We start from the raw sequence: 22,840 nt of genomic DNA, 5'->3' as shown, positions 1-22,840 counted from the left end.
AATAATAAAGAAAAACGGTGTAATCCTACATGTAAATCATAAAATGAAAAAAAGATGTTTAGCTTGTAAAAAACAATATGTAGAAATAACCCAAAATAGAAATATAACCTTTTGATTTACTTAGATTATTTGTATATGGTGTCGCTCGGAGAAATTAGATAAGTTAGATGGACAATTTACAGAGAAGAGATATGTTTTTTCTCTGTACGTGTTGATGATCGAGAAAAACGAACTCGATCTGGATAGACTGTTTACTTGAGAAAACATTAGTGCGTGCCGAAAGAGTTTCCGACGTGGCAACACCAACACAAGTCAGTCAAATATACACACAAAAGAAAGAAAGTGTGTCTAAGTAAATTCATAGAGAGTTCTATTGCCAACGAAAAGAGTGAACTCCTTTATTTTGCCTCCGCGTGAAGATTTGTCTCATGTCTTGACTTCAACATTATGTGAGAAGTGGATGAAAACATTGTCGGAGATTTAATAAAACTAAATCTATAAATCATGCGATTGAATCTACATATATCACAACAGGCCATGAATTCATGTCGAATTATCAAAAAATATAAATAACAGTAAACATGTATAAGAATTCATTGATTGATCTAGCATTAGAGTTATGTATCTTCCAAGACACATGTATTATGTGTTATTCTCTGTGTCTTGGATATCATAACCTTATATAATATTAACAATGTTCGACTCATCATATAAGACTTAATTAGGTTGTGTTTGAACACATAAAGTAGATCATACCAACTTATTTAATATTTTTGAAATTCATAATTAATTAGATCACTTGATTAGGTCATTTATTAGATAGTTTTTCATTACGCAATTAATTAAATTATGTGAGTTTACAAAATAATTCCAACAATCTCCCACTTGATTCACATAAGTTATCCGAATATTATACATGAAAAAAACTCTTGCTATCTAAACCAAAATATTCCTTAACAATCTGGTCTATCAATTATAACAATATTAAACCAAAACTTGGATTTGAATTATTCATGATGACAATAAATTAACTTTTTCACATCTCAAATAATTCAAATTTCAACTATTAATCAATAAACAAAATTTCTCATAATTCATCCTAAACTAGCTTTGATACAACTTATTGTAGATTTAATAAATTCTAAAAATCATATAATTAAATTCATATATATCACAACATACTATGAATTTATGTCGAACTATCAGAAAATATAAATAAAAGTAAACACAGTATTATAATATATTGATTGCTTTAGCATTAGAGTTACGAATGTTCCAAGACAGCAGATAATCAGTCACTTTATTCTTACTTCAGATGGGAGAATGAAAGAGATCAAGAGTATGTACGTCGTATATAATTTGTGTTATTTTTTGTGTCTTGAGTACCATAATCTCGTATAGCCTTAGCAGTCTTCGATCCATAGAAGACTTAATTGGCTTGAGTTTTACACATAAGGTGAACCATACAAATTTATGTAATACTTTAGAAACTCATTACTAATTAGATCACCTTATTGAATCTTTTATTATATAGATTACAAATGTAAATTAATTAAATTATGTGAAACCACAAAATAATCCAACAAACACATCCCTTGATTATTGGTGGACATGGTCTATGATCAATTGACGCAGTCTTTCTGTGTTGTGCGATTGAGCTTATGTACCCGAGTGTGGTAATTGTCTGATGACAAGTTTACCAGGTTGATGTATTTGTACATATTTGTATAGCAGAAAATTGGGCACACAGGAAAATTTATATTTACTTGTTTTGAAAAAATAATAATAATAAAAGCGAAGATTGAATATTGGAGTCCAATGTTGTGGGATAAGGACGAGTGACGTGAGAAGCGGGTTTGTTGGACCCATTTTCGCCCACAGACCAAAATACCATACCGGAAACCAATTGCCTGTTTTACAAAAAAAGCGGTGTTTGGTGGATGGAACACGCGACTTCCAGAAAACCAGGAGAAACGGGGGCGGGGCCCACCCCACCTCCTAGATATGTGGCGATTCGACCGCAGCCCTGACACTCTCACATGAAGCTCACGCGCCGCCCACGTTGCCCCCGTGCCCTCTCACGTGCCAGCGGCGCCCCTATGCTTGACACATCGTAGCCATGCAGCTCCCTTCTTTCCGGTTTTATTCATGGTATTCATATAGATTACCTATTCATTACATGATTTGTGTGCTTAATTGTAAATTATGATAATTCATACAACAATAATATATATTAATGAGTAATCGTGATTCATCATGTAGTAAGTGGACGATGACAATGACATTATCGATATAACCAATAAAAATGTAGGAAATTTATACATTTTAATATATAACTAAAATGGTATAAATGTCTATTCTCCAAATTTAAATACATAATTAAGGATAGCTTATGAAACAAAAGGCTGTAAGATTTAATCTTAATAAGTTAATTTTTGTTAATTTTAAATATTTATAACATAAAATTAATTGTAAAAGTCAGTAAGAGGCAACTACTATAGATTATTTTGTGGTAATTGTTCTGTTATGAACAAAATACAAAGTTACAATTGTAAAAGTCAATAATTAGGAATCATTAAAAATAACGTTGTTGTTTTCGTATGAATTAAAATAGTTAGAAAAGTATCAGACGGGGAAAGTGGACTGCTTCTAGACCTAATCTTGTTGATAAGAATAAATTTTTCGAATTGGGAAAAGCATAAAGGACAAAATATTAGTAGATAAAGAAATCCACGACTCACAGTTTGCTCCTAATCCTTCAACCAATACTACACGAGTTATTTAGAAGCAAAGCTAAATTATTTAAAATATATAAAAAAAAATTAAAGTTCTTCACCAAGCTTAGTTATACTCGATCCTAATTAATTAATTAATTAATCTGACGGTTCCTTCCGGAGAAGAATAATCGCCATATAATTGATCCAATCACAGCGATTGGTTTCACGCGTTAGTGGTGAGATTTTGATGAATAAATAATAGAATGGAAATGAAATGCAGCCCCCAATTCCATGAATGTGGAATTATTATATTTTAAACACCACTAAACTCTAAACTACTGCATGCCACCCCTTGTTTCTTTCTTCTTTCTTTAATTGGTTTGAAATTTCAACTTCTGCAAGCTCCTTGCACATATATATAAACCCATCCATTTTCGACCCTGTCCCAAATATCCATTTCTCATAACCAAGATTTTGTGCTAAATCGTATAACACAGGAACGGAACAATGCGGCTGAGTTGTAATGGATGTCGAGTACTGCGCAAAGGCTGCAGCGATAACTGCAGCATAAGGCCTTGCCTTGAGTGGATCAAAACTTCAGACTCACAAGCACACGCCACCGTCTTCCTCGCCAAGTTCTACGGCCGTGCCGGACTCATGAACCTCATTAATGCCGGCCCCCAACACCTCCGCCCCGGTATCCATTTTTCCTTCATTCGTTCAATTTTTTTTTTAGCTTGCTTTTCTGTTCGATGGAAATGTTGACGGGTTAATATTCGTTGTGCAGCTATATTCAAGTCCTTGCTTTACGAAGCATGTGGGAGGATTGTGAATCCGATTTACGGATCGGTTGGGTTGATCTGGTCTGGGAGCTGGCAGCTGTGTGAGAACGCGGTTGCAGCGGTTCTGAACGGGGCTCCGATTACCCGAATGGCTACGGACGCTGCCGAGACGAAAAGCGGGCCGCCTCTCCAGCTGTACGACATCAGGCACGTGAACAAGGAGGAAAACAGTATGTCCGGGTTCGGTGAGCTGCACCGGGTCCGGGCCCGTGGCAGGTTCAAGAGAGTTGGGAAGGGGAAGAAGAGCCGTGTGTCGGTTGTGACCGTAGACGAGTCGGCGAACAGGTCTCCGAGCCATGAGTCGTCTCTTAGCCACCAGTCTCAGGCTGCGGAGGCGAATGTGGAGAGGGGGAGCTTGGCTTCGGCTGAGACTACCGAGGCTGATCATATAACCGAAGCCGAGACGACGAAGTATTCCGGTGAAGGTGGCGGCCTGAGAGTCGCCGAAGGTGAAATTAAGCTGGATCTGACTCTTGGTTTGGAGCCGTTTAAGTCGACGGAGTCGAAGCGCCGGTTTTCCATTGGCTCGGCTGAGGATGCAAGTGGGGTCTGTAAAATGGAGATGGGTCTTGTTTAGAGATGAAGTCAATTTTGACGGCTGAGATCAACTCCTTTGTTTGTTCTTTTTTACCGTCTTTGTTTTTCCATTCGTGTTTTTTTTACCTTAATGCCCTTGAGAAGTCTGATGTAGAAAGTAGAAACTGTACTGTACATGAGTAGCCGGAGGGGACGACAACGGACATTTTAGTCATATCGAACTTTTGGTTAAATTTATAAGATAGTTCCTTGTTCAGTTGTTTCTACACATTATTTTTTTAAACTTTAAAATTTATTATTGAAAGAAAAACAATCATTTCATCTTTTGATAATCTCTAATAAATATAATTAAGATTTTTTAAGTATAGTTTTAAAAAACAAAAATAATTTATTTTGTCAGTGAAAAAAAAGGGCAGGCTGGACCAGCTTTGCTGGGTTGGGCCCATCTAACAATGAACGAGTCTCATTCGGGCTGGCTCAGAATACCACAAAATATGTCCACTTGAATATTAAGTTCGTTCGGTCCAAATTGAAAATGTGCCGAAACAGTCGGATGCAAGGGTAATTATACAAATTTATATTTATTTTGATACAATTGATCATAAAATTAAATCAGAAAATCATTTAATTGAGAAGCCAAAATTCATATTGTAATTGAGTTCTGTCTTTGAAAGGAGACGTCTAACTTTTTCTAATCCTATGTTCAAAATGCAAAATTATATAAATAAAATATTATTTTTCTACGTTAAGAAAAATTAACCAATGAAACCTTTTGTGAAGCTGAATTTGTCTGCATTCTGCCTAGTGATCTATTTATAGTATTGATTAAGTTGGCCAACTTTATTCCTTTTGAAAAACACAATTCATCCGGGCATATGGAGATAGCTATCACAATGGCTTCACGATCTACGTATAAATACATAATGTATGATTAAATGTTTATCGTTTTATTAAAAAAATATAGTTGAATATGATAACAGTACAACTCTAATTTTTTAGTTCAGAAATGATTGCAATGCATTCTTATATATATTAACTTGAGTGAATCATTTTCGTAAATCGATGACAAATACAGAAAAACATGACGTAGATATATGAAATAATTAAATATACATTCATCATGAGAATGAGATTACTTATCAATGAGTTGGGTGATGATAGGGATGTAAATGAACCAAACGGTTTGCGAGCTATTCGAAGCTCGTTTGAGTTTGTTTGTTAATCATATCAAACCAAGCCCAAGTTCGATTTTGAGCTCGAAAATTTAATCAAACCAAGCTCAAGTCTAAGGATATTCAGCTCGTGAGCTCGCAAACATGTTTGATAATATGCTCGCGAGCTTGAGCTCGGCTCGTTTAGGTGGCTCGCAAACATGATTTTGGAATGTTCAATAATATACTTATTTATGTTTTTTTGCTCTTATTTGTGTCGTTTTGGTTATTTATGAATGAATTTACATTTTTATGTCTGATTCAAAATTAGTTTATAGATATATTTAATTTTTAACAAGCTCGATTCAAACTCAAACTCGAGCTCAATTCTATGCTTATCGAGCTCGAAAACGAGACGAGCTCAAGCCAGACTTGTTAAACATGTTAAACGAGCTATTAATGAATCAAGCTCGAGCTTGGCTTGATTAACATGCTAAACGAGCTTTTAACGAGCCGAGCTCGAGCCTTGGCTTGATTAACATGTTAAACGAGCTTTTAACGAGCCGAGCTCGAGCCTTTAACGAGCTCAGTAATTTCAAAACAAACCAAGCTCGAGCCTGATAATAGAAGCTCGAATCGAGCTCGAGCTCGAGCTCGAGCCTCAAACAGTTTTAAACAAACCAAGCTCAAGCCTGATACTATTTGATTTGGTTTAAATCGTTTATATCCCTAAGTGATGGTATCAATATACATATGGTAAGAGGCAGGAACCGCAAAACCCTACTTTTCCATCATGAATTGTGAAAGCAACACGATTTCATATAATTAATGTGGCCCTTGAGAAAAGTTTTGGTGAATGTCTTCATCTCTCAAACTTATTTTCTCCATTTTTTTTTTTGTGGGTACGAACCAAAGTTCATGGTCCAATTGCACCATCTCTTAAATTCTCCAATCTCTTACAGCTATATACACTATGATAAATATACAAATAATATTCCTGGCATTTATTTAATAAATTTTTTTCTAATTTTTTTAAATAATTTACAGTTAGCAAGATGACATTTTACACGTCGGCATACATTGAAAAACTTTCGTGATCATATGATATGACTTAAATTAAAATTTGAAATATGATATGACTTAAATTGATCACGAAAGTTTTTCAATGTATGGCGACGTGTAAAATGTCATCTTGCTGACTGTAATATATTTTATCATTTAAAAAAAAATTAGAAACATGGTGTGACTTAACTTGATCACGATAAACATGACTAAACTATCATTCACAACACCATCATAAATATCTCTTTGCGGTTTATATATTTCACTCCTCAATAAAAGTAAATTTAAACATTTTGGCAAAATAATTAGTTGAAAACTGTCATTTTGTAAATTACTAATATTTAACCCGTGCAATGCATGGGATGATATTATTAAAAATTAGTGAAAATGAATAGATAGCTAAATTTTAAAAAAATAATATAATTATAAGAAATAAAAATAAAAACTATTTTTCGCTAATTGTAAAAAACTTTCTTAAATACAATGCATGTCGATTAATTTTTTTGGCTAATAATAACTATCATATCTCAAAATTTTAGATTGTGTTAGCCTAAGGCAATGACATGATGCTTATCGTGTTCATTGTATTGATGTCGGTCATTAACCGTAATATATATTTAATTCTTTAATTTTCGAGAAACTATATATTATTATTTTTTAACATGTGATAAAAAAATATTTTCAAATCACATTCAATAAAATTAATGAGAAATACTTTTTTAAAAAATTCAGTAATTTCGTCTAAATCCACATTCACAAACAAATTTGTGACATGACACGTGTTTGACACATTTGAATGATAACAGTAATTGTTTCATCAAAATCCTTATCCAAATAGGTTATGATTTTATATACAAAATCTCTTCATGATATGCACAACAACCTATTATTAGATGGTATTTTAATGTCCATTGAAAAACCTTATTGTAGTGAAAACTTTTAATACTCAACTAATTTTATTTTTAGAAAAATTAAATTAACTAATTAAATATTGTATTTTTTTTAGTAAGTAATTTGAACAGAAATGACTTAAAATAACAAAATGTTTTTTTGAATGATTTACCTCATGAGTGATACTGAATATTGCAATCATTTATATTTTAAATTTATTTACTACAGTTTTTAATTAAATTGATTGATATAATCAATACAAAATTTTAATATAGTTTATGTTTTCAACAGAGTTTAGTTTCAGTTTGAATAAAAAAATAAAAAACATAAATTACATTTGAATTAATATAAAAATTTAATTAAATGAATTGATATAATCAATACAAGCAATAATTGAAGTCATCATTTATTGCAGTATACATATGTCAATGTTCATGATATATTTTTCTTTTTAAAAAAAATGACATTTTGACTGAAAATTATTATTTTTACAAAAACTTAGTGTATATATATATATATATATATATATATATATATATATATATATATATATATATATATTAAAATCTATTTATATAGTTTGTAATAAAAATTAAATATATCATAGTAACACAAAATAAATTAAATTTATTGATATAATCAATGCAAAATATTTAATATAGTTTATGTTTTCAATAGAGATTAATTTCGATTTAAATTAAAAAACATGTAATTAATAAATTCTATTTGAATTTATATATAAAAATAAATAAATTCAAATTTAAACTAATGGTTCGCTTGGTTGGTACGATGTGATAAGTGAATGATTAATAATTTGATTGATAAATGTTTGATAGGATAAGATATTAAATTTGAGAGATATGTAATAGCATGTGTGGTGTGAAATTAACAAGGTTGATAAATTCATGATAGACATACTAATGACCCAAATACCCTCCATCGTATACTTTATTCTTTCCCAATATCTTTTCCCCTTCCCAAACCTACGTTCTTCTCTTCGGCAGAGCACAACCCAATTGGAAACTCAATCTTCTCGGTCGTCCGTGAGGATTGGCAGTTGTCTTCACATCCGCGAACGATCTCAAACTACGAGTGAACAGAAAGCTGGAGCATGTAAGATTACAAAAAATCGAAGAAGTTACGATAACCATTTTTGGTTGCACAACATCACAAATATACAAACATATGTTTGTCTACTACACTGTAAGAGGAGTTCCTTGTTTTTTGTAGTTGCTTTCAAAAAGTTTATTACCAGCAAAATAAAAAAACACACACAACAAAGGAAAAAATTTGCAATCCACGTTTCGACAATGCATTTGAAGAACAAAAAGAAAAACAGACAACAATAAATTTTTGGCAAATCCACGGGAAAAGGCGTGACGCCGCACCTACGAAAATCAACGATCAACCGTAAATACGAAGATACAATTTCTTCATCATTTACCTTCCAATTACCTTCGAATTAATTCAGATCTACGTTTGAAATGGGGATTTGATTGTCCCCTGCAGAGTTCGAACGTCTTCAACAGTGGTCAAGGGCACTAGTCTGCGAAAGAAAGTGGGAGAATGACGAGAAGAAAACCCACTTGCAAGTTGGGAATGTAAATTCAGGGGTATTTTTGTCATTAAAATTTTTTGGTGTACCAGGATTGTTTTAATCGGGCTTAAATTCATGGATTTAGTGTCCAACAAGAACAGTGAAACTATCAATGAAGTAATCAATCTGAAATATAAAAGTGAAAGCAAACAAACTATTAATAGTCAATCCAAACTTAATACTGCCTACCAAACCGGCCCTAAATGAATTGATATAATCAATGCAAGCAATAATTGAAGTTATCATAGCCCGCATGAGCTTAGCTCAGTTGGTCAGCAGCAGTGAATCTTGGAGTAATGACAGGGATCGAGTCTCGCAAGCGGCAGTGTGGGAGTTAAATTCCCTCCAATGTGGGGGAGCTCCTTGTGCGCGGCGTAGCATAAGTCTAGCTGCTGCTGGTTGACTGAGTCATCATGATTTATCTCCTCTCACAATCCTGTCGGGCCGGGGGTGAGGGGCGCCTAAGGTGAGCGATTTCACCTTTTGGAGCAATAATTGAAGTTATCATTTATTGCAGTATACATATTTCAATATTCATGATATATATTTCCTTTTTTAGAAATGACATTTTGGCGAGAAATTATTATTTTTGGCAAAAACTATCCTTTATATATATATATATATATATATATATATATATATATATATATATATATATATATATATATATATATATATATATATATATATAGATGATAAAGTAGTGTCTCTCCTAACTAAATCTTCCACTACACTTTATATCATAAATCGTATCACACTTTATTCAAACAATTTTATTTTACACAACTATTAAAAATTAAACATATTATATATCATTGATGAACCAAATACAATTACTCATTGATAAATATTCGATTAATCTATTCATAAAAAAAACAATCCATGTCCCAAGCAAGGTGAATAATTGAAACAATATACTGATGAATTTTAATTTAAAAATTTTATTTTGTTATTCATGATATTTAGTATTTTAATTTTTAATAATTTTTGTAAACCAAATTTGTCTCAGTTAAATATAAATATCTTTTGAAATTAGGTAAAATTCCGCCTAATCTATCTACGCCCTAATCGTAGTAACTGAATTTGCCCGATTGTAGTACAATCGCTACATTAACATGCAATATATAATTTATTCATGATTTATAGGCATTGACAAATTGGTGCGTAGATATTGACTGATGGATGGATCAAGTACATCTCAAATGTTTCCAAAAATAATAAATTAAACGATATATAAAATGTGCCCCAAACCTGTGGCTTTAATCGATGCAGATTTATAGGCAAACGAATAATAAAGGTAAAATAAATAAAAATTGAACGAAATCTTCAGCTAAATCACTAACAACAAAAATATGATTTTTTTATAAAAAAAAACATATGAATTGTCGATCAAACACAAATCTCTAAATATAATTGTTTCTCAGATCTTGACGATTTCTGGAATGTGCACTGGATACCTAACAATGCAGTCGTTCCATGGCCCCTCCGCCGGAGTCTTAATGGTCCGGTTGCACTTCCACACAGCACTGTTGCACTTGAATCCGCTTCCGAAGGCAATCTGCCACACCCTGTCACCTTTCTTCATCCTCCCTTTAGCTTCAATGTAACTAATTTCATACCACAGTGAAGAAGAAGACGTGTTTCCGAAGCGGTGGATGGTCATTCTTGAAGCCTCCACGTGCTCCGCCGACAGCTGGAGGTTCTTCTGCAGCTCGTCGATCACAGCCCGGCCGCCGGCGTGTATGCAGAAGTGTTCAAATGCTTGTTTGAAGTCTGGGATGTACGGCTTCCACTTGGGGTTAAAGATTTTCCGGCCGATTAGTGTGAAGAGAAAGTGGAATTGTTCTGAAGCTGGGAGAACCAGCGGACCGATGGTGGTGATGTTTGATTTCAGGGCTTCTCCGGCAGTAACCATTAATTCTTTGGAGAGATTTATACCCACTTTCCCTTTTGGATCCTCTTGCTCGAACACGCATTTGTAAGCTTTATCGTCAGAACCTTTGTGGGTGCGTACGACGTGGACGAGCTTGTACTTTGCACGTCGGCTGTCCCGGCGTTTGTTGGAGAGAAGGATCGTGGCGGAGCCCATTCGGAAGTGATATCGGAACCAATCATCGGCCAGAGTTTCTGGTAAAAGAAAGTTGTGAACCTATCCGGACCCAGGGCTTTCAAAGGGTGCATACCAAACACTGCTTTGGAGTTAAAGAGCCCTTTAATGAAATTGTTCTGTGGTCGAGAAGATGCTGACAAGTGAAAAATTTTTGTATTACGGTCCCGTTGATTCAACCAATTAACTCTAGTTTTTTGCTTCCAATGAATTTCTTCTTGCTCTGAGAGATTCTTGGTTTCACTTTCCAACTATTGGATACTTAAATACCTGTCCCTTCCATTTTTTGGTAGCATCAATCTATTTAATTCCTTGCTCAGTGTTTTAATTTTTTTCCCAGCTGATTAAAACATTCACCTGCCCAAGCTTTCAAGTCTCCGCGGCAATGAGAGAGCTTGCATGGCATACTGTCTTCACATTCATACCTCCCCAACTATTACTAAAATACTCTGTAAAATCTTCTTCAAGTAACCATATAATCAAGGAATACGTCTCTGGCAAGACGTTCTTACGAATTTTTATCCGTAAGACGAGTCAACGTCCTAACGATATTCACAATAAAAAGTAATACTCTTAGCATGAAAAATAATAATTTTTCATGGATAACCAAAATAAGAGACCAATATCACAAAATACGACCCGTGAGACCGTTTCACACAAGTTTTTGTTATAATAAAGACTAACTTGAGATATTTATATCACACATATATTTATAAGATTGAGACATTTAATCAAATATATATATATATCTTGAAATATTTATGTCATATACATATACAACTGGAATCATTAAATTTTGTTTTGGAAATTTTGTTTTATGATCTCAAGTCATTCAATCAATGATGACTTGAGTAACATTTAATAATTCTTCCCATATTTCCAATGTGTGGTTTGTGGAACTGTGAAGGAACCATACTTTGTCCAAAACTCTAAATTAATGTTGTTAAATGTTTCATACTAATTACTTATGTGATAAGATAGAGTTCCGGACCCAATACTTGTTTCAATGACAAAAAAAATTAAAAACTTACATTTCTAAATATAAATTAAATTTTTGTTATTTATTTTATCGGGTCATTTATCCCGATCTTAATTTCATTCCTTTCGTGCTAATTCCTTGATTAATTATAACATAAAACTCTTGTTTACTAGGGAATTTAGTAACACTGAATGTATAAAGAATGTAACGATTATTTGAGTTGTGCTATGTTACAATTACGAAGCTACAGAAAATAAAAAAAAAATGAAATAATTGCATTGTTATTGCTCCATAATGCTTTAATCGAATAAAACTTTAATTTAATTAATTCGTCAAAAAAAAAAAAAGCAAAACTACAATCATGAAATTCCAATTTTTCCCAATGCATGGAATTTTTTTTCTTGAAAGTTAATCTGAAAGTCCTAATTTGCATGTCAATATAATACCATTTTGCAGCATTTTCATCCACGAAGAAACATATCGAGACATGAAACAAATTATGTCACTTTTTTTTGGGACAGAGAATATAGTATCTATAATAAAAAACTTCGCAATGTAGTTTTTGAAGCATTAAAAAAGAATATATATTACAGACATAAAAACCCTTGTAATAAAGATATGTTAAATCATCCAACAAGTTTACAACTCACTCGCTATTTCTATTATGTAAAAAAAATGAAATTCAATGTTGATAATTTTAATGGTTGAAATTAAAGGCACGAAAATAGTCCACCCTTTATATATTTGTTTCCAATTAAACTTTTTAAAAATTTAAATATTTTTTTAAAAAGTATATATAATTCAAAATAATTGTCTTTTATTTTACTGCAATACCAAACCATATTTTTAAACTTCAATTTTTTGTATTCCATTACGTATATTTTTCGTTTCCCTTAGTTCTTGTTATGGAGTAAATATTATCGGGTCAAGTTGGTCAAAATGGATTCAAATAAACCATAAAATTTGGATCTGATTGCTCTGAGGATTTAGTGGATATATTTTCGATGGAACGAAGGGAATATTGCTCATGTTATATTGTTACAACATAACAAATTGTATTCAATTCGTCACAATTTAATTGTTCTTAGTATGTTATGTGGGGATTGTTATGCCGATTGGAGAAGTGATCCCGGTGATCGGATCGACGCTCAACTTCAGGATTTTCTTGGTTTTTTGGAGCTCTAAGAAACAATTTGTTTTCAAATTCTAACAGAGAGGCAGAATATACGAGCTTAACAAATGCTTCTTCTGATTTGATGTGAATTCAATCTCTAGTTTCATCTTAAACATCACGCTATTCTAGTTTTATGACGTGACAACACGAGGATAATTGCTCTTAGCGCCAACCCAGTTCTACACTCAAGGACCAAACATCTTGAGCTCGATCTGTGAGAAGTGTTGTTCAAATTAGTCAGTGTGCAGTACATTCCACCCTATGATCAAACTGCAGATGTTCTCACCAAGTCATCATTTGCATACTCTTTCAATCGACTTCGAGACAAGCTCAGTGTGGTTTCAAAACCCCCATTGATCTTGAAGGGGCATGTTATGGAGTAAATATTATCAGGTGAAGTTGGTCAAAATGGATTCAAATAAACCATGCAAATTGGATCCGAATGCCTTGAGGATTTAATGGATAAATTTTCAATCTAACAAAGGAACATTACAAGCCAATATATTCATATTATGAAATCAATTATTTTTCTCCACAATTTACGGGCTTTCTGTTTTTATAACTATTCCCAATCGTTCAATATGACAAAGTACTATGCAATTATCACCACGTCTATTTTTAACTTCCTAATTTTCCTTTTTGTGGCGGAGTTATCAATTCTCTTCTTTCGAATTCATACCTGTTTAACTTAAGCATGAAAACATCCTAAAAAGTACTAGTCCAAACATCGCACTGATAATAATTAATAACACAAGCAATTCAAGAAACAGAGCAAAAAAAAAAACTTGAACCACCATCTCCCACAAAACTTGAACGATGATACAAGAGGCAAACCCAAAAAATTTCTAAAAGACGCAAGGAAATTTAAAAGTCTCTTCGTCCAGTTAAGAGGGTCAGCCTGGATCATACCAAAAAGGGGAACAATAATTCAGAAAATCTTACTAAGATAAGTTCCCTCCACTCTGCTGCCACAAATTAATGATATCAGTAGCTTGATTGAGCAGAACAACCATCTGTTTCTGGGAAATCCAAGGCTTACTCTCCAGCAAAATTTTAAGCTCTTCCCACGCATCTTTCCTCGGCCAAAAATAATATGGGCTCAAAGGAACAGTCCCATAACCTCCCGCAATCACTTGATCTAAAGCTATCCCTATGTTCTTTTCCATCCAAACGAATTTCAAAACCAGCCTCGGTCTCTCCGTTGGCATCACCACAACTCCCAGTTTCTTCTTTACTTTTTATTATTGCCAAGATCATGATTCTTATTAACCAAGATCGATGATTCATGCGTGATAGAGAGAGATGAAGCACGGATTTTGAAGGGTTCGAGTTTGATTTTGCTGGGTTGGGGTTGATGACAAGAAAAAGGTGGAGTCTTCAAGGTAAAAAATATTGGATCTTCGGGGATTTTAGATTTGAGAAAAAGGTCTGAGTGGATTCTCGTTGTAGGGTTGAGAGCACACCGGCGTGAACATCTTGTCCTTCGCTGGCAGAATTATGCGAGGGAGAAGAATTCTGAGAAGAAAATGGCTTTGGGGACTGCGCTTGTTCAACTGCGCTCGTATTCTTAATAAATAATAATTTTCATTTTTTAACTTTTACAAAAATACAGTTTTATTTTTTTTCCTTCATAATTTATAGACAGATCATTATTGAGAAATTTTTTTACAATATTTTAAGACCAACTGTATTTTCCTTCATATCCACGATGTTTCGTATCTCTGATTGTGATAAATTGATCACGAATGTATTATATATACATCTTTTTCCTTCAACATTTCAAATACCGAAAAATAATAATGCATATATAAATGTAATTCCAAAATATCAATGTTACATAGAATATCGCAAGAATCAATTTCTCAGACCAATAATGTTCATCATCTCTTTTCCAACCATTTTCTTGTATTTAAATGAGAGAATCAACTCTATTAAAAAAAACTAGAAGAGAAAATCAACAATTTTCAAGACCAGGCTTCGACATAATACTTGCCGGCCTTCTCCAGTGCTCGAATCCATCTCGAAGCAACCTCTTTTGAAACCCCACTTTCAGCAGAAACTATATCTTCAAAAGCTGATAATACATCTGAAGGCATCTTATTTGACGATCCAGCAATGTACACAGAAGCACCTTGACTAAGCAAACTCCATATCTTAGTGCTTTGCTCCTTAATTTTGTGTTGCACATACACTTTCTGTGGCTGGTCCCTTGAAAACGCAGCATAGAATCCTCCACCCTTGTCTTCGGATAGTACCCCTCCGTTCTGTGAATGTTTCATCCAAAAATCTTGATAGAGAAAGTCATTGCCTTTGTTTCTGCATCCGAAGAAAAAAATCATCGGAGCAGTTGGGTCAGATTCATTTTGAAGTGCTCTTTCTTCCACAAATCCACGAAAAGGTGCACATCCTGTTCCAGGACCAACGAGGATAAGAGGAAGGGATGGCGGTGGAGGAGGAAGCGAACCTTTCTTAAACCACACTGCTACTAGTACATCTGATGAAGATTAATTACAATTTGTGAAAGTATATAACAGGAAACTAAGATTTTCTTGGTATAATAGATAGAAGTCAAAATATGATAACAGACTCACTCTGCTGAGGATCAAGACTGGCTAGCCATGACGAGCAAAGACCTGAACGCTTCCTCTTGTATGGGGTCTTCCACGTCACCACACTTACCGTTAAGTGCACTTGATTTGGATGAGCTGAATGACAAGAAGAGATGGAGAAGGCCCTTGTTTTTAATGGAGGAACCAACTGTACCAACCATTCGAAGGGCATTTGCACAGAAGGGAAATCCTCCAATACCTACATCACATTACAGCTCCGGTGAAAAATGAGTAAGAATTCAGAGTAGAAAAGAGTTAATAAAATTTCCTCGTCCTTCTAACATAAATATGAAGCACTTAAACCTATCAAAGAGTATGTTGTCTGAAAACATAAAAAAGATTACCTATTATATCTCTGATATGAAACAATACTTAAAGACGATTGTCACGCTCCAAGCCCGGGCCAGCGGCTGCGTGACTGCATAATGGACCCCTATAGCAACTACTTCGTATTCGTCTTCACTTTTACGAAAATGATTAACCCAAGTTGCTATAGAAGTCCATTGTAAGCCTTTATAAATTCATTTTAAATCTTTCATTTTTAAGATGTGGGACGTCACAACGATGCTCTTATTTTTCCTTTATTCATCAATAGAAAGAAATCACAATTTATGCGTACAAAACAAAATTAATTCCTTGATGCAAATGGTTTAGTGGTATATTTTCCGAAATATAACAGGTCAGAAATAAAAGTTGCAAACCAAGGACAATACCGTTTTCCCGGGACAAGATGAAACATCAAAGGAGAATATCAGACAAACGTCTTTCCAAGATTGATCGCACAGTGCATTTTATTGATCGCATAGTGCATTTTACACGTAAAAAGACGTTGAAAAAGGTTGCATAAGAAATAAGAAAATCTAAAGGATAAATGAATGCAAAATATTACTTGTAGAAAATTAACAATATCTTGTCACCTCTAAAACAGTCCTTCGCTCCTTCTGGTTGTATTGGTACAGATCATCTCTTCCTTCTGGCGAGGCAAAATATTGAAGCCTTTCCTTCTCATGTTCAGCACTGGCAAAAAAACTCATGACCTAAAGAAGCCCATAGATTAGAAACAGTACAACTGAATGTGCTATGGAGAACAATCAGAAACAATTGTCTTGATAATAAAGCAGATGTGCAAGATTAAGATATTGCGACACAGGATACACCAATCAATCATGTCTTAAATTCAGAATAAATCGACAAAGCAAAAGATACAAATCAATTGATACAAGCTTACCTCAAAGAAGTAACGTCTAGGAGAAGCTGAGGCCACATCCATATTTAGCTCAACAAAAGTTTTTAGTTTCACAGGGAACATGAGAGGTATTTATCCCAGCTTTATTCCTTTATCTCGCGGCTGAATCTAAAGACAAGTATTGTAATGGAAATAAAATTGGAGAACTAGTTAAACAAACCAAATCCACTTAGATAAAGCACCAATCAGTAATTTATCATGGTAACCAATCCAAGAGTCCAGTGGTCCGCGTATAACATGTATGGACAACTGATGATTAAACAAGACATAGAAAAAAGTATAAAAGGAACTATCAAGAGGGGATAGTATTACATTTGTGATATTGACACACGAAAACACTGAAAAAATCTTCAAGAAAAGTACCGATAAAGAAATTCAAATGGAGAACTACATACAGTTATGTAAGACTCAGGGTTCAAATTACATCGCTGTATGAAAGCATCTACTGCAGCAGAACTTTGACCTGGAAGAATCTCAAGAACATCGCCCACTTCATATTCTATTGACTGCAGACATGAACACAACACATTAATAGAAAAGAACATATGTATGGTTTTGACCATAAAAGAAAATGGACAACTGCCTATTTGAGAATGTTTAGAGTGACTTACAGATGAAACAGCATCGAACTCAAAGTGGCGCACATCCTTCCCACTGCCCTCTCTACTTAATCGAAGATTCTTGGTCTATAAAAACAAACAAACTTGATCACTAGGGTGCAAATTCGATATACATGATAACTGTTCATATTTATCATATTTTCAAACAACTAAATACTCATGTTTACCAGTAGGAGCATGTGCAACCTATGGATACTTGTATACCTTGCACATGAGTTTCAAATAGACAGATGAACTGAAAAAAACAAATCGACTCATCCCTCTGGTACCCAAGCATTTCTTAAGCAAATTAACTAGCTGGGAAAAACTCAGTGCACACGAAACAAAATGCAAGTCAAAGGTTTCGAGATCAACCTGTAGCTAAAACACACTTCCATCAGCCCCTCAACCAACCAACAACAAAAGGCATTTGAATGTTTTCAGCAAGAACAAACAGACAAGAGTTGTTTGATCAAGTGCTTTGTCATTATATTGTAACCGATCAAATTAATGAACCAAAAGAAGTTGCTTTTGGAAGCACGTGTGGCCTCATAAAAACTTTAGTATCTATATATACATCATTACAAATTTACAATCAGTGTTCTTGTCAGTAGGTTGTGGGTAAATTATAGTCAAAAAAGGCTTCCTGTGGATAGGAAACCTTTTCTATTTCTGTCAGAAAAACTCACTTTCAAATATTCTCAAGTCAAGGATTTATCCCTAGGAAGAAAGATATGCTATACTGCTGAAATTTGACGGAATAGTTTTGAAAGACTCAAAACACTTGTAGATGAAGAAAGCACAACTGACAGGTAAACAGAACATTACGACAACTATTTTACTGCTAAAGAAAAAATATGATGATAATACCATTTTCAGGAAGCACTCAGGCCTGTTTTTCCCAGAAGGTACTGCAGGAGTCATTGAACGGGTCCTCTCAACCTGCATCTCAAGATACTTCAAACCTGTACAGAGTTTCACTTCAATACGATCTTATAATGGCAGAAACATAGACATATTTTTAATAAAATAAAAACTTCGGATATCATCAATGCATTATTATATCGAGGAATAATGAAACAATGAAATATGGAAGACTTGTTGGACTTTCATGTTCACCAAATATCTAAGAAACAAGTAACCTGTTGGTGGTAACCCTTCATTGGTGTCATGATATATAATTTGTACTCTAGGTAGATCAATTAAAGCTGCATCTGGATTTACAAAAACTGGACCATTTGGAAGTAATTTGGGATTCATTTGATATAATATATTCCACAATGAGGACATCCAGGGATCCAAAGCCCCTTCATACCTATGAATCAAATGCCAATCATAAACCTTTTATGAGAATGACTAATTTAAAATATTCATATTAATTTGAGTAAATGAAAATTAAAAAGTAGAATATCTTAAAATATGCAGGAAACAACATAACACAAATCATCTGAGAGCCATTGTCATAGGAATAGCCAGATGAACAATTAGCATCATACTACATGCATTTTGTCAAGTGAAAATTATTACCAAATGACACAGCCATTAAAATACACCATCAAGACTAAAATTTCGTTTTCTACACATATATGGACAACACAAAACTAGAAGGTTATTCGAGCACACTAAACTTGACTTCTTATATAAGAGGAAAATAATTAGGTAGGAGGAGTGAAATTCCTAATGTTAGATGCACACTCTATAATTGCTATGATATCCATAAAATGTTTATAATGCAACGAAAATGTCCTATTGCAAACTGACACGTTTCTCCCTTCCTTTCCCTGTAAATTGATTGCACGCTAACACCATTGGACTTTGAATTTGCATCTCACTGTAATCCAAACAACATGAAAGTGCTTTCATTTCTCATGTTTTATTGAGTTAAACAGGGAAAGACAGTAAATTCCATATTGTAAATTTCATAAGAGCTAATGGTCAATTATCTAAAATCATGTGAATAAAATATAATAATGACATATTGTACCCTGAAGGATGCTGATCATCTCCCAGACCTCTTTCAATAATTGCCAATGCACCAAGATCTAACAGTCGTTTATCGAGCTTCTTCGCTACAAACTACGACCAGAAAATCCATTTAAGTCGTGGAATTAATAAGCAAGGAAAGATTATGGAAAAAACTTTTTGAAGATGCGATCTGTTAAAACATTTATGATGGAACATTCCATTAATAGAATTTAAAACAAACATATGCTATCTATCCAAAAACAATACACCCTGGTAATCTGAAAACAGGAGAAGCAAAAATTTCCTCTATTTATGGCAATTGAAAAAAAATAAGATCAGGCCAATTATATCAAGAAGATCACTTTTTTTTTTTCATCATTATATTTAGAATGTTCAACAAAAAAATGCATGTTTACAGTGTGGAAGAAGGAATACCTTCCTTTATAAATAAGTTCATGCATTGTAATAAGGTGTTGATCTAGAAATAAGTGCACAAGATGATTTAATAAAGTAAAAATAAACACTTTACATTATATTTTTGGTAACTTGAATCACCCAATCCAAAAACGGCATAACAGACTCCATTAAGCCACCCATGTGACAAATTTTTTTGCAGCAAAAATTTCCAAAACCCCTGCCAAATAATCTTTGATTATGACGGATTAAAGCTAAGCACAAAAACAAAGAATTTATTATCATTAAATATAAATAAAACCTTCATAGAATCAGGGGCATCTCCTTGTCCTATGGTTGACACCACAAAAATCACTGTCTCTTTTTTTGGTAAGTCACTCTGGCCAAGCAACCAATAAAATCAGCCGACAAAACATTTAAAAAAACTGAAAGTTGGTATGTTCTGAAATAACGAGTAGAAGTATACCGGATGAAACTCATCCATAGAGAGGACGGAGACAGAAGGGCAACCGCGGCGCTCTGCCTCACGACCAACCTGCTCAGCAGCATCTATGGCATTTCCTGTTTCTGAAGCATACAATATCAGCAGATGCGTATTTAATTTCTCGTCCATTGTGCCAATCTGTTTTTGCGTCATCAGATCTTTTAGGCACAGGATCCGATCGTTGTAACATTACTAGAATAACTAGCCAAAATACCTGCTTCTCATAATCGTCAATGATCCAAATAAAAACAAAATACGAAATTCAACACGTACATCATTGAGTAAATCGCAGACAAAGGTCAGTGAGGTACAGCAAAACTGCTGAATACACCCATGAAGAAAAGTAAATAATAAGATAAGACATTCAACATATCAATACTTTCTGACTGAAGAACTCTTTTCCATTTCTAAATGTCAATTCTTAGGCACCCAATTGTGCAGCCCATATTAACCTAAGAATCAAAAAAGTTTCTCATAACCTTATTCTAACAACCAGATTTGGTAACCAATTCAAAATGGTGCTATTAACTAGATTATCATTACATACAAAATCAGTTTTTTTAAAATTTAATTGGCACTGAGCTAAATGAAATCATAAGAAACTTAAGGATTCCCTTTCCCTCGCAGATTCCTAGCATTTTGCAAAAATATGAAATGGAAAAAACATAGACAAGCCCACGAAATGAGTTTGATCATACCTGTAAAACTTCAAAGACTCTTATTCCACATCGCGAATAAAAAGTTAATACAATACATGAACTTCTTATTTGATGGATTCAAAACCATCATAAACTGTAATGCTTCTCTAACTAAACAACCAAAGCCTATAGCCACAAAAAATCCTAGAGAATCGTAATAAAAAGCCATTATTCAACAAGAAACAAGTTTACCACGACTTTTGAAAGGGGAATTCCAACAAACACATAGCGATCCAAAATTAAATTGCAAAATGCCCATTTACCAATAAATGAAAGTGCCAGAAAGAATCAGGAGCAGGATTTAGCAAAAAACTCCGTAGCCATATAAAGTTCAATTCTTTGCACTGGATTATAGCATACTGTGAGCCAACTCAAAGAGCGGGGGTCGCAAGCAGTTTTGAGATGGTTCGCTTGGCTCAATAATGTATCAGTTTTATAATTCTCTTTTCAAAAGAATTATTATGCTATTTTTTTACAGTTCTAAATAATTTAATCATTCATCAATCTACATTAATATGTCATAAAAAAATATTGAAATAAAATTTCGAAATTATTTCAAAATATTGCATATAATTAAAAAAATTAAGATCTTTTTTTTATAACAAAATTTAAGATATTTCAACTTATTGATAATTGTTTTATCACTACAAAAAAAAACGGCGTTTGCGACGGTCAAAACCGTCGCTAAATGGTAAGGCGACCGTTTTAACGACGGTTCGACTAACCGTGACTATAGGCTGCGTCGCCTTTTAAAAGCCACGGTTTTTCATCTCGCGTCGCTATATTGCGACGGTTTAATCGATGAAGACCGTCGATTCAATTAGCGACGGCTTGTACAAACCGTCGCTACAGTAGCGACGTCTAATATTAAAAAGACCGTCGCTAAATTAAGAGACGGTTTTTTAAGAACACCGTCGCTATAATAAGCGACGGTGTTTACAACATCCGTCGCTATATTAATTGACGGTTTTTTAAAAAAACCGCCGCTTAAAAGCGACGGTTTGTAACCCTAAAATCAATAAAAAAAAACTACAACACAAAAATTATTAAAATTATGTAGTAAATTTTCGGTGAAAAAAAAATTCAAACCTTATTTGTACGAAGATATGTAACTGGAAGATCACACCGACTATTAAATCTACAAAATAAATACAAAAAAATGTTAGTACAAAATAAAAAAATCGAAAAATCGAAATAATTGAGAGAGTAACTACTACCAGAGAGAAAGTAAGAATCGATTATGAAAATGTTCGGTGAACCTCGGTTTATATAGAATAATAGCGACGGATTTTAGTGCAATGGTCGCTATATAGCGACGGTTTAAGAAAAACCGTTGTTAAATGAGCGACGGTTTGGCAAATGCCGTCGCCGAGTTAGATCGGCGACGGTTATTAAAAACCGTCGCTAATGTAGAGACGGTATTACCTGAACTGTCGCCGATCTATAAGCGACGGTATTAATATATCTGTCGCTATAATGGCCACGGTTAGTTTTAAACGGTCGCTATAATAGCGACGGGATTTAGTAAACCCGTCGCTTAACAAATTACGCCACGGTTTACTAAAACCATCGCTATTATAGCGACGGTGATAATCAAACCGTCGCTATAGTGGCGAGAGTTTTTATATTACCTGTCGCAATACACCCGTCGCCATTTTGTAACAGTTGCAATAATAGCGACGGTTAATGAAAAACTGTTGCATTTTTAGCGACGGTTTATCTTTCGCCGTCGCTTTTTGAGCGATGGTTTTTATTTGACCGTCGCTTA

General features: G+C 33.9%; 2 protein-coding genes and 2 pseudogenes across 2 annotated transcripts; 1 reads left to right on the top strand and 3 right to left on the bottom strand.

Annotated features, from left to right (window-relative positions):
- The first annotated feature begins 3,079 nt into the window (after positions 1-3,079).
- LOC140826413 (LOB domain-containing protein 41) lies at positions 3,080-4,352 on the top strand. The gene is made up of 2 exons (XM_073188683.1): positions 3,080-3,414; positions 3,505-4,352. Exons 1-2 carry the CDS (start codon positions 3,225-3,227, stop codon positions 4,134-4,136), a joined length of 822 nt encoding a protein of 273 aa, XP_073044784.1. The 5' UTR covers positions 3,080-3,224; the 3' UTR covers positions 4,137-4,352.
- A 5,807-nt stretch (positions 4,353-10,159) lies between these two features.
- LOC140828238 (3-ketoacyl-CoA synthase 5-like) lies at positions 10,160-11,292 on the bottom strand. The gene has a single exon (XM_073191225.1). The coding sequence runs from the start codon at positions 10,884-10,886 to the stop codon at positions 10,218-10,220; it is 669 nt and encodes a 222-aa protein (XP_073047326.1). The 5' UTR covers positions 10,887-11,292; the 3' UTR covers positions 10,160-10,217.
- Positions 11,293-13,546: 2,254 nt separating this feature from the next.
- Positions 13,547-14,552, bottom strand: LOC140826766 (small ribosomal subunit protein cS23-like; annotated as a pseudogene).
- Positions 14,553-14,832: 280 nt separating this feature from the next.
- Positions 14,833-22,187, bottom strand: LOC140826412 (NADPH-dependent diflavin oxidoreductase 1-like; annotated as a pseudogene).
- Between the last annotated feature and the right edge of the window lie 653 nt (positions 22,188-22,840).

The sequence above is a fragment of the Primulina eburnea genome, chromosome 3 (assembly GCF_022965805.1).
Source record: "Primulina eburnea isolate SZY01 chromosome 3, ASM2296580v1, whole genome shotgun sequence".
NCBI classification, from domain to species: Eukaryota; Viridiplantae; Streptophyta; class Magnoliopsida; order Lamiales; family Gesneriaceae; genus Primulina; species Primulina eburnea.
This window is presented reverse-complemented; position numbering and strand designations above follow the sequence as displayed.

What these genes read in the sequence shown, in the direction of transcription:
- LOC140826413 (XM_073188683.1), top strand. Translation starts at nt 3,225, where the DNA reads ATGCGGCTGAGTTGTAATGGATGTCGAGTACTGCGCAAAGGCTGCAGC. An exon ending in CCCCCAACACCTCCGCCCCG is followed by an intron (nt 3,415 to 3,504) that starts GTATCCATTTTT and finishes TTCGTTGTGCAG; the next exon opens with CTATATTCAAGTCCTTGCTT.
- LOC140828238 (XM_073191225.1), bottom strand. Translation starts at nt 10,886, where the DNA reads ATGGGCTCCGCCACGATCCTTCTCTCCAACAAACGCCGGGACAGCCGA.